Here is a 13184-nt window from a genome sequence, read left to right on the forward strand (position 1 = left end):
CAGGTCATTTGTACTCGGATCTCAAACCAAAGACAACACCGGTAGCCAATCCTGTAATAAACTAACTAAACATTTATTAAGTAAGAAAAGAAATAAGATTCTATGAATCTATGAAATAAGAGAATTATTTAAAAGGTTAAAACAGGAAAAACACACACACAAATGAGTTACAGTCTTCAATTTATGAAAGTAATATAAGCATCTATAATAAGCAGCTCTATGCATCCTTTAGGGCTGTCCCATGCCAAGCAGTATGGGAATCTCTTGCTTATGTTTAGGAATCTTTGACCCTCAAGAGTCTAGACAGCATAAAGAAACCAAGTTTCTCCTTGTCAGGGACTTTTTATTCCCCAGATTCCAAGCTGATGGGATGAGTTCATGTTTCCCCTTCCTGAAGAGAGTTAGGAATGCAATCAACAAGGTCTCTGTCCTTTGTTACACAATGCCTCATTTGCCGTCAATGGGCCATCTTGTGTGCAAAACAAGCACTTTACCTTGATTCAGTGGTTCCCAAACTTGTTCCACCACTTGTGCAGGGAAAGCCCCTGGCGGGCTGGGCCAGTTTGTTTACCTGCCTCGTCCGTCCGCAAGTTCCGCCGATCCTGGCTCCCAGTGCCTGCAGTTTGCTGCTCCAGGCCAATGGGAGCTGCTGGAAGCGGCGGCCAGTATGTCCCTTGGCCCGTGCCCCTTCCAGCAGCTCCCAGTGGCCTGGAGCAGCGAACTGCAGCCACTGGGAGCTGCGATCGGCTGAACCTGCGGACGCGGCAGGTAAACAAACTGGCCCGGCCCGCCAGGGGCTTTCCCTGCACAAGCAGCGGAACAAATTTGGGAACCACTGCCTTAATTAATGCTTCTTTTTCTTGTTCGGTGAGTTACACAATTACAGAGGATTACAGTGTAAACCTGCAATATAACTTTCCCAAGGGATACAGAGATTATAAGCAGTATCATTCCATAAAGTCTAAACACATTCTTATTCGGCTAATATCCATTTTAACTATACTAACCCACAGATAAACCAGACTGGTTTCCAGCTGTGCATTTATCAGTGTTCACTGAGGCCCTGGCCCTTGGCATGACCTGGCATCTGGTCTGGCAGCATCACAAACCCCATGCACCGACGATATGGACACGCTCATGTAAGGAAATGCTGGCTTCCAAGGGCTGTTCTATGCCAGCTCTAAAGATGCACAGAGAGAAGAGTCTTCACACCCCGATGACTGGTGATAGGTGCACTACTTCGCATGATATCATAACCCTTCCAGATCCAGAATCTTCCCTCCTATCAGACCCAGTCCTTACAAGGGAGATTCTGACACCATCTCTCCATGAACTCTACAAGACAGGTCAATCCCTGATTCCTTCTAACAGTCGAGGTATTTCCATATCAATGGTACCTATAGCACCACCATTGGAGAAGCCCACATTTTCCTCTTCGGGGGACTCTGACATGGGGGAAGAACTGACATCACCTCCAGTGAGAGAAGTGAGCCCAGATAGAGGATCCAGAATCTGCTGGGCCCTGCCACGACCTTATAAGATAGGGGGGCCCCACACCCTGATCATGATACCCTATGCCTTGGGGACCTCCTCAACCTATGTTGGATCCCTCTCACTGGCTGTACTGGGGACCATGAGACTCATAAATGCAATATTCTGAATCTGTGTGGTCTCCCCGTGAATCACACCATCCCTTCCCCTCCAGAGATCTACCAGAGCTCCCTCAGGAACCCATGGAGAGGAGGAGGAAGAGCTGGATCCAGCAGTACTGCTGGGCCCAATAGGAGTACCATCATCATCTCCTGATGAGGCAGTTGCCATGGCCCCATCATGTCTACCAGATGACCACAGTATCAAGATCTGTTGAGGAGAGTTATGGACTCTCTCCAGATTCCTCTGGAGGAAATCCAGAGGCTACCTCACAGGCTGCAGATATATTTACGGACCGTGGGACCTAACAAAGTAGTGCTCCTTGTTAATGAAGCCATCCTAAAGTCTGCCAAAGTCGTGTGGCATATTCCAGCAGCAGTACATGCACTCCTCCTAAGAGGGCAGACAAGAAGTACAGCCAAGGGAGCAGAGTTTTCGTTCACTCCTCCTGCCCCAAACTCTTTTGGTGGTTCAGGCTGTCACTGAAAAGAGCAGGAAACAGCATCCCTCAGGGAAAGAGGCCAGACGTTTGGACTGCCTCAGAGGGAAGGAGTTTGCATCCACCAGCCTGCAGTTCCAAACCAGGCCTTGTTGTCACAGGACAGTATGACTTTTCTAACGCTTCAAAAATTTCTGAATTCAGAGACAAGCTTCCTTAAGAGAATAGGGCACAATTTCAGGCCCTTATTGAGGAGGGTAAATTGGTGGCTAGAACATCTCAGCAGGCTGCTATTGACTTAGCTGACACAGCCTCAAAGTCAATGGCAACTGCTATCATTATGTGTCACAAATCCTGACTGTTCTCCTCAGGTTTCCCCAGGGAAGTTCAATCCACTGTGGAGGATTCACCCTGTTATGGGTATAACTTATTTACCGAAAAGACTAATGAGTCTTGAAAGACTCAAGGGCAACTCTTCTTTCCCCAGTTATATACATAGGTCAGCACTGAAAAGCAAGTATGATAGACAGCCTTACAAGCCTAAATCACTGCCACAAGCCTTCTACTACCAACGCAGATATGAACCACCACAGAAGCAGCGAAGGATACAGAGAACCAAACACAATGTTCCTCCTTCCAACCACAACCTCCCACTAAGGGATACTTTTGATGAGACCTTGAGAGCTGCAAACCAACTCATCTCCTACCGACCCAGACATCAAATTTGGTGGCCACCTAGCCCAATTTTCCCAGACTTGGTGAATGATAGCAGACAAATGGTTCTCTACATCATCCATTTTGGCTACACCATTGAGTCCCCTCCCACCCCCCCAAAAAAACCTTCCTCATCTCTTTTCAGGGACTGTGACAAGGTGTATAGATCCCATAATGATGAGGAAGGCACCAGAGAGGCCCTGTGTGTAGGGCTCACTCCTCCTCTCTAGCCATGTCAATCATTTTTAGTAGGGAGGAGGCCTTTAAAAAGGAGGACACTGCAGTCAGCTGTGGGGTGGAGAGATCATCCTGAGCAGGAAACAGCTTGACTGATTCCTGAAGCCCCAGGGAGACCCCCCCCCCCCATCCAGGAGATCTCCACCCCAACCCTAATAGAGAGTGAAGTGAACTCCCGGGTTAGACCTGCAGGGGCTAGCTCAATTCAGCAGCCCAGCCAAAAGGGCTCCTCAAAAACCGCTACACAGATGGCCCCAAAATAAGAAGGTACTGTTGTTGGCCTTTCCTCCTTTGTCTTGGCTCTGGGAAGCAGTTATTCTTGGGCGCGCTGGGACATTTAACTTTCGTTTTGATCCCCGAGCAGAAGGGACTTAAGAAAGCCTGCAAAGGGAAGGTTTCCCCTTGCAAGAAATAAGAAACTGGGTCCTGTGTATAAGCCACCCAGTGGAAATAACTGGGCGTGGCCAGAATCTCCCACCACCTGGGAGAAAAACTGAATGGAATTCTTTTTCAGGGACCACTCCCACAAGATACTTATTCAGGACATAGACTCTCTACTCCAGAAGGGAGCCATAGAGCCACTACCATCTCAACATCAGGAGAAAGGATTTTATTCCAAATGTTTCCTCATCCCCAAGAAAAAGGCAGGATGGAGACTCATCTTCGACCTCCGGCAAGTCAGTGTCTTTATCTGCAGATTGAAATTTCCCACCCCGGAAGAGGTTGATTGCAGGCGCTGCTCTCCTGGGGTGGGACACCCATCTGGACAAATGCAGCAAAAGGAACATGGACTGCTCGAGAGGCCAAGTTGAATGGAAGCCTCCTGGAATTGAGAGCTGGCCGAGAGGCCTGCAAACAATTCTTATCGCTCATACAATCCCAACATCTTCAGGTGGTGCTAGACAACATGACAACAGTGTTCTGCATCAACGAGCAAAGGGAAGTGAGATCTTTCCCTCTGTAGATAGAGGCAGTCAACCTGTGGAAGTAGTGTATTCATCACCAGATCACTCTATTAGTAATACACCTTCTGGGAATACACAATACATTAGCAGACAGCCTCAGCAGCCACGTCTCGATTGACCATGAATGGGAGCTATATAACTCAGTGGTAAAGACTATATTCAGATGGGGCTTCCCATCTTGGGATCTGTTTGCATCATGAGATAACATGAAATGCACGATATATTGCTCCAAGTCAGGACTCCAAAGCAGATGCCCTTCTAATCTCATGGGAAGGCCTCATCGGGAACACCTTTCCATCCATTCTTCTTGGCCTTGAGTCTTCAGAAAAATTCAGCAGGATGGGGCAGTGATCACTGATCACACCCAGATGGCCCAGAAAGTTTTAGTTCCCCCAAACTTCTCCAGCAGTCATCCATCCACCCATCAGTATGCAGTCTTTCCCAGACCTCTTGATGCAGGACAAGCATGAGATCAGACATCCCAATCCAGAGTCCCTCCTCTTCAAGGCTTGCTATTTGGATGGGTGTTGAATCTAGAGCAGACATGTTCTGTAGTAGTTCAAGTACATCCTTAAGTATAGTAGGAAGGAATCCACCAGAAAATGCGACTTAGCTGAGTGGAAGAGATTTTTCTATTTGGGTTCAACAGCACCTGCTGTACCCAGAAGAACCAGACATTCTAGACTGTTCTAGACTGTTCTAGACTATCTGCTCATCCTGAAGTTCTCAGGTCTGTCCCTTAGTTTCCTGCAAGTGTGCTTGGCAGCAGCTAGCACCTGCCATTCCCCAGTTGACACCCACTCAATTTTCACCCATCCGGTGACTGAACGTTTTCTAAAGGGTTTAGTTAGAACCTTCCCTCTAGTAACTAAACCTGCTCCCACACGGGATTTTCACTTGGTCCTCTTGGTGGTAACTAAATCACCATTTGAACCATGGTTGCTAATGATCAATGGTCCTCTTTCTAGTGGCCGTCACTTTGGCTAGAAGGGTTGGAGAATTAGGAGCCTTATGGCTGATCCACATTACACAATTATCTATCAGGCTAAGGTTTTGTTGGGACTACACGCAAAATTAACCCCCAAAGTAATCTCGGCCTTTCACCTAAACCAGACAATATACCCACCTGTCTTTTTTTCTGAAGCCACACATTGCTAACAAGGAGCGCAGACTCCATTCCCTGGATGTGCACTGGGTGGTGGCATTTTACTCACAAAGGACAAAGTCAGGAAAGTTTAGGATGTTGCATAGCCTGATCATTTCATTAGCAGAATGAGTGAAGAGACAAGTAATCTCTTCTCAGAGATTGTCCAAGTGGATGTAGGGTTGCCAACTTTCTGATTGCAGAAAACCGAACACCCTTGCCTCGCCCCTTCCAGAAGCCACACCCCCTTCTCCAAGGCCCTGCCCCCTTCTCACTCCATCACCCTTCCGTCCATTGCTCACTCTCCTTCACAGTCGCTCATTTTCACCAGGCTGGGCAGGAGGTTGGGGTGCAGGAGGGGATGAGGGCTCTGGCTGGGGGTGTGGGCCCTGGGGTGGGGCCAAAAATGAGGAGTTTGGGGTGTGGGGGGGCTCCAGGCTGCAGCAGGGGGATAGTGTGCGGGAGGGAGAATGGGCTCTGGGCTGGGGGTGCGGGCTCCTGGGTGGGGCTGGGGATGAGGGGTTTGGTGTGCAGGAGGGGGCTCAGGGCTGGGGCAAGGGGTTGGGGTGCAGTTGGGCTCTGGGAGGGAGTTTGGGTTTGGGAGGAGGCTCAGAGCTGGGGCAGAGGGTTGGAGTGCAGGTGGGGGTTCAGGGTGTGGGTTCCGTGCGGCACTTACCTCTAGCTCCTAGGTGGAGGCGCGACCAGGCAGCTCTGCATGCTGCCCCCGTCTGTAGGCGCCACCCCCGCAGCTCCCCTTTGCTGCAGTTCCCGACCAATGTGAGCTAAGGAGCCAGCGCTCAGGGCAGGGGCAGCATGCGGAGCCCATGTGGCTGCGCCCTTGCCTAGGAACTGGAGGGAAATGCTGGCAGCTTCCGGGAGCTGCGCGGACCCAGGATAGGCAGGGAGCCTGCCTTAGCCCTGCTGCACCACTGGCTGGACTTTTAACGGCCTGGTCAGCAGTGCTGACCGGAGCTCCAGGGTTTTCCCTGTCGAAACCAGGCATTCCAGTCAAACCAGATATCTGGCAACCCTAATTTCGAACTGTATCCTGCTCTATCAGTCAGCTGATACCCCTCCCCCACAAGGTATGAGGGCCCACTCTAGCAGAGCCACGGCAGCTCCTGTAGCCTTGCTTCATGAACGTGCCGCTTGTTGACATCTGACAAGCAGCAACATGGAGCTCTAGCCAAAGCTTCACAAGACATTAGGCCCCAGCGTGAGTCTCTGCAGCTGATGCACCCTTTGGATCAATGGTTCTTCAGTCATCCATACCGCGTAGGTCCTTGCGCCCTCCTCCTCAGTAAGTACTGACTGTTAGTCACCCACAGTGCAGTACACATAGGGCCCTGCTCTCGAAGAAGAAAGAGAGGTTACTGACCTTGTATAATAGTTACAATTCTGCTAGAAGTGTGGTTCTCTTCTGTATTCTGCTACTTGCCCTCCTTCCCCCTGCTTCGGATCCTTTAGTAATGATTCGCAGTAGAGAAGGAACTGGAGAAGCAGCTGGTCCACACTGCCCCATACATCCTCTGTCCGAAGCACAGGCAGATGAAAACACAGACACGGACCAAGGGACACTGCCAGCCAAAATCTTTCAATCTCTGCTGTACAGTGCATACGTACCCCACAGTAGAATACAGATAGAGACATGCATCTCAAAGAACTTCAGTTCCTGTACAAGGTGGTAAGTGATCTCTCTTTACATGAAGGAAGTTTGCTGCTGAAGGTGCTGATACCAGGATGATCTCAATCTCCTCCAGCTTTTAAGCACAGTGACGATGCAGGCAAGATCTACCTTATGGCTGATCCACATTACACAATTATCTATAAGGTTAAGGTTTTGTTGAGACTACACACAAAATTCACCCTCAAAGTAATCTCGGCCTTTCACCTAAACTAGACAATAATACCCGCCTGTCTTTTTTCTGAAGCCACACACTGCTAACGAGGAGCGCAGACTCCATTCCCTGGATGTGCACTGGAAGATGGCATTTTACAGACAAAGGACTACTGATTTCTGGAGAGAATGCCAAATCTCTGTGGCTTTCCAGTGTTTCAGTGCAGAGAGTTTTCTCAGCTGGCACAGGAAGAGATGTCTCTGAGGTTCTGTCTCCCTTATTCACCTGCCAGCTCTCCCCAGCAGAGCTCACCACTGCCTGGAAAGCTGGGAAGAGAAGACCACAGGAAGTTGGTTAGAAAACTGTACTGAACTGAACAGATCAACTGTGGCTGTTGGATGTGAATGGCCTGCACCTGGATGGGACTTTGTAGCGCAGAGTCATACAGCACAGTGGGTCACTACATGCAAGAAATGTGCTCCTCCAGAAGCAGCCTGCCATGTATGGACTGCAACCGGAGCGGTAGGAGCTGGGAACCCTGCAGAAGACGTGTGCTCAGGCTGCATGGTGTAAGAGGGCCTGCACTGTGGCATTGACCCACTGGCCCAGGTAGGAGCCATGTGAGGCTCTGAAGAGAATCTCAGCCTTGCTTGGCTGAAGGAAGGTCTCAAGAACACAGGACCTCCAGTGGGATGGGTTGTAAAGGGCAAGAATCAGTGAGCGGGCCTGTCTACAGTAGATTTTCTTCTGCAAAGTTTCCCAATAGAGCTCGCACTGTGGCAGGTGTCCTAGTGAGAGCAGCGGTGGGTGCACTAGTGAGGACAGGGCCCAGGTATGTTTACCCCGGTGATATCTAACCCTGCTCAGAGCAGATGACATGGTGGTTAAGCAGCCAGGGGCCCCAGCTGCCTTTCTGACCTCAGTGCGCCTGCTGTTGCTTCCACAGTGGAACTGCTCTAGGAGAACATTTGAGGGGAATAGACGTAGTGGAGATGCATCTAGCGAGACACACGGAAAAAGAAGCCAACAGAGAGCAGAACATGAGCGAGGCGGAGTCACTGAGCGTGGAGGAAATGGGGCGCCGACAGAGACACCTAGGCCACAAAGGTTCTGCTGTAACTGTGTATTTCCAATAGCATGTGAGCACTCGGTGGCCCCGTCAGGAAGCAGAGGGGCTGATGAATTATGAGCACTGTCTCCCAAGGCCGCAATGTTTCTGCTTAGTGCAGCTCCAGAGGATGCAGGAGGCTTCTTCCTGACTTCCTGTTGTTTACACAGATTCCTGATGTTGCCCCCTGGGGAACTCACACTGCAGGGCACTCTGCCCTGTGCTACCAGCAGACGCCCCCTGTCCCTGATTCCTTGGGGCACTCACACTGCTGAGCACTCTGCCCTGCGTGGCCAGCAGACACAACTGGGGAGCACTCGCTGCAGAGCCTTGTCCCCTGCACAGACAGCGGATACTCCCTGCTCCTCATTCCCTGTCACCCCAAACATTCATTCTGGTTCATCTGCTCATTCAGAGCAGAGCCCTCTCCTGCATGCAGTGAGCAGACATCCCTGTGCCTTACCCCATGGATGGGCCTGGATCCTCCATTCCCCCCCCCCCCCCCCACACACACACACACTTGGCTCCACTCCACTTCCTGACCCACCAGGGCACCCCCTCCTCACCGCATGCCCTAGTGCATATGCATTTCTGAAACACACAGCTAGTCAGGCCTGGCTGCAGTTTGTATTCAGGTTCCCTGTGAGGACTGGATTCTGCACTCCTGGAGATCAAAAACCGAATGCTCCCTTCCCTTCCCTGTACCCCTGGCATCAGTGGTAATAACCTGGGAGGCTCTGGTGCCAAGGTGAATCTCTCAGTCCTGTTTCTTTTAGCTGCCTACAGCAACTGTGTTTGAGACATTTCCCCTGGGTTAACCAAGGTGCACTCCTTGCAGGGCTGAAACATCTGCTAACATTATACAAGCCATGTGGTGACTTTTACACCCTCGGTGCTGTGCATCAGGCTCAGAAGAAACGCTATGGATCTAGGCCTCGCTACAGAGCAAACCAAACCGGAACAGAGCCAGAAACTGAGCATGGCACAGATGACTGGCCTTCATTCCCAGTGCTGCAGGGTTGGCTGCCACCCGAGCGTCCCTCGCGGCTAGAGGTCGCTCTGTAGCGCTCCGACCCATTGTCTCCTTAACCAAACTCAAGAAATTAAAACATATCCTGGGGTCCCACTTAGTCACTTTCAGTAAACACTGACCCTCCATGCCCCAACCCCAATTCAGTGTCTCTCGTCCTTTGTTGGGGGTCCCTAGCCCTCTTTCCCAGAGCCAGGCACAGTTCAAAGTCTCTGCAAGACCCAGGCTTGTTCCTTGCTGCTGCTTCCAGTTCTCAGCTGCTATACATTCTCAGGCCTCTCCTTCCTGAGCATCCCCACCCTTACTGCACCCGCCCGCTGTTTTTTGTAGGGAATTTGCTGACTCAGGTGAGACTCCTCCTGTAATCAGGGCTGGCTGAGCCCCAAGTGCCCCAGCTCAAGAGCAAGCCGCCTTGTTACACCCACTCATCCATCACGGGGGGGGAAGGATGATTTTGTGGTGAAGGCAGTGGCCTGGGAGCCAGGAGCCTAAGAGTTACATCCTCTCGCTCTCTGCCTCAGTTTCTCCATGTAAGGAGGAACCATCAGCTTACCTAGCTCATGGAAGTGTTGTGGGCCTCCATGGACGTGTGAAGTGTTGCTGCTGGGAGAGCTTTCCTCGTCCCGGGAAATCCTGTTGGTTCTGACAGAAGGAGCATGCCAGCTCTCAGTCCCCGCCCTGCAGAGAGGAGTGCCACTGTTTGGCCTCATTCTCAGCGAGCACCCTCTCTCCCCGTCCCCTCTTCTCTCGCATGGCTGCCGGGTGAGCAGTAGTAAGCATCGGGCGGCAAGGCGCCATCAGCGGGACCGGATGCCCGAGTGCAAGGACTGGAAGGACGTGTCCCAGCAGGATGCTGTGAACCCCATCGAGAGCATCGACACCTGGACAGAGTCAGTAGAAGGAAGAAATAAGGTGAGGTTGTTTCTCTGTATCCCCACTGCCCAGGCTCGTCGTGTGGAACCTCTCAGGCACGATTAGCCGCACACCTTATTGGCATGGGCCACATAATGTCAGGTTATCTAGTGATTACAGAATAATGAGAAGCCGTGCCCATGTGTCTGTCAAGAACTAAGGTGGGAGATAAAAGTACCAGCCCTTCCAATGACCACGAGAGAAGGAGCTGAGACACAGAGAGGTGGAGGCAGTATTGTCAAATGGCTGGGGTAGTTCCTGGCTGCCTGACATGCAGTTCCAGCTTGTCTCTGCCAAACCAAGCTGGAGAGAGAATGGTTTCCCCTGGCTTCAATCCTACCTTGGACTGAGCCCCAGAGACAGGCCCCTCTCCCACCTCACTCCGTGCCTTGAACTCTCCTCCCTTCAATCCCACACATGGACATTGCTTCTTAGAAGCAGAATGCCGATATAAAAGCAGGAACAAATCAGTTAATTTGGGGGGAATCAGCCAAATACTGCTGACCAGTCATCAAGCCCCCCAGAAAGCGGGAATGGGGACCAGGGCTGATGGGGAAGCTTCTAAACATCCCAGGAAAATGCCTGCCTTCAGTGGTTCATTTCACTTGCTTGTGTGGGCTGCGGGAAGAGCCAGTGAACAAAGGTTGTGTAGAAATCCTGGCCTGAGTCCATTGCCGCTTTGTGAATGAAAACGTGTTTGTGCAGGAGGTGCCCCTGGGAGTCCAAGAAATTCCATTGGCTCTCGCAGTGCATTTCCTCTCTGGAAAGGACATCTCTCCCTCTTTCTGATGTGTGGCCCTATAAAAGCATGGCCAGCATTCAATAGCCATTTCTTTCCATCCCCCTGGTAGCCATAAGTGTCAGTGGTCTGTGCACTCCTTCATGACTAACTTCCTGTTCAAGGCTAGAGTGCTCGACACCAAACACACACAGAGGGATGCAAACAAACGGCTCCCAGCTTCCTAAAGTCACTTCCTGTTTTCATACACACCTCCAAAGTCACTTCCTGTTCCAAGGCCCCAGCCAGGAATCCGTCACTGCGACTGAAAGGGCGGTGGATGGGAAGACGCTGCCTATGCATCTGCTCAGAGCAGTTCTGAGTGGGGGTTAGTGGTTGAGTGTCCACACCAGGAGCAGGAGTGTGAACTGGGGACAAATAGGTGTATTGGGAGATGGTCATGGAACCTGGAACCTCTTAGTACAGTTTTATCTTTTCTTATGCATCTAGATCCGTTGTTCCTCTCCTCCTTTCCTCCTTTTCCCCTCTTCTTTCCTCCTCTCTTGCATTCTTCACCTCTGTACTCCCCGCTCCCCAGCTAGTTAGATGTAACTTTAAATGTAAATATTCCAAAGTTCTAAGTCAGACAGTGAAGCCCCATGGGAGTTACTAAAGCTCTGGGAAGAGCGAATTCTGCTGCTTGTGGGAGGAAGCGGTGTCCCCAAAGGTGTCTCCTACAATTCATTCTGCAGGCCCCTAAGAGAGAGGTGTTGTGAGAGACCCATCTCCCTTCTGAACTTCCTAACTCTGACTGCTGGATTCACTCTTCATTCTTCACAAAGGACTCTCCAATCTAGGGTGGTCCACAGATCTCAGTTTGAGACCCTCCAGTCAGATTTTAGTTAACAGGTCATAGGTGATGTAAAAATTGGCTAAAAAGGCCAATGCGTGCAATGGTGGGTTCAGCATAGGATAATCCAGTCTATACAGAAAGACGTATGTGAAATGTAAAAATCCCTACATTAATGCAAAATTATGGCTGCAGAGCAAAAAACACAAGATGTCAGAAAATGCAATACATAAGGTTCCAATAATGTTAACGCAGTCATGTTGCAGACATATAGTATTTTCTATGCCTGTTTATTCTGGTTAATTACCTAGCTTAGTATATTATTATTTATATCACAAAATGAATATTATAAAATGTACAGGATGCATAATGTGGGCAAATTATTTTTGTTGTCAGAACTTTAATTTTTGCATTTTCATCCTCATTTTAGACATTGATTCGTAGTTTTTTGCATTTAATTATCTTGTTGTTTTCAAATAAAGAATGGGGGGAAGGAAATTGCCCAGGCTTCATACTGCAATGTCTTTTGAATGGAAAGCACTTCATAACACACAGCTTTGAAGTCCTCACCTGAGTGAGGTGAATAGGGTGGAGGAAAAGTGAATTCGAACCTTTTATGTTGCTTGCTATTGTCTTTCTTGAGACATTTCCCTGCCGTTACAGGGGCCTCGGCCATTGGTGCAGCTCTCTCCCTCCTATCCTCTGCCTGTGGCACATAATAGTCTAATCTCCTGTGGGATGTAATATTTTGGTCTAATTTCAGTTGCTGGTTTAGGTTTAGGTGCTGGGCAGTGTTGGTGACCTGTGATGTAGAGGAGGTCAGCCAGGTGATCTGGTGGTCCTTTCTGGCCTTAAACTCAATGACTCTAAGTTTGAACTATCAGAACAGCAGTACATTTGCTTACTTTGCATTGGCTGGGGAAAGGGAGAAGAATTTTAAATGAAAAGCTTGGAATGCAGAAAAAATTACAACAGGCTCTAAAATGGTGAGATGAGCAATGTTTTTTTCATACCCCTGATTTTCTCTTGATGCTAACGAACCGTCTTCAGGAAAACACTTGAAGCATATTCTCAAGTCGCATTGTCTTCAGCGAGACTTTAAGCACATGCTTTCCTGCTTTCCTTTATAGGGATGCTTTCCTGAATGAGGGCCAAAGTAGAGTTCTGCTCTGAGACGCAGCCGTAAAATGATACTGAGGCGCGTCATGTTCACATGTGCTCAATGTACAAATAAAAAGATTTTTTTTCTTCTCAACTGCAAATCCTGCAAACTAAACCTGGGATCTGGGAATCAAGCAGAGCTCTTTCCTTCTCACTCTTCGTCTCCCGGAATAAAGGTTCAGCAGGCCGTATTGGGCGCTCAGGCACACCTGCTTGCCCCATTGTCTCCATAGCCCTCCATGGGCTTGCTCCCTGTATAACTGATTGGAGTTTAGTGTCTGATGCACAAGAGAATCCTGCTCACTCTCCGTTAGCCACGGAGGCTCTGCAATGCTAAGGTATTGCTGTCACAAGAATCAACAGCAGTACGCTGCATAGGAAGGGGCACAATCGCTGTTCAGAATAGAACAGCACTTTA

The 13184-nt window shown here is 49.8% G+C and overlaps 1 protein-coding gene across 4 annotated transcripts in view; it reads left to right on the top strand.

Moving 5' to 3' along the window:
- Positions 1-13184, top strand: part of FLT4 (fms related receptor tyrosine kinase 4) — a 105700-nt gene that overhangs the window by 66931 nt on the left and 25585 nt on the right. For all 4 annotated transcript variants that reach the window (XM_073355357.2, XM_073355358.2, XM_073355360.2 and 1 more), the window contains exon 11: positions 9896-10037. In XM_073355357.2, coding sequence (XP_073211458.2) covers positions 9896-10037 — 142 coding nt within the window. The remainder of the gene's footprint in view (positions 1-9895; positions 10038-13184) is intronic.

Source organism: Lepidochelys kempii, chromosome 8 (assembly GCF_965140285.1).
Source record: "Lepidochelys kempii isolate rLepKem1 chromosome 8, rLepKem1.hap1, whole genome shotgun sequence".
Taxonomy (NCBI): domain Eukaryota; kingdom Metazoa; phylum Chordata; order Testudines; family Cheloniidae; genus Lepidochelys; species Lepidochelys kempii.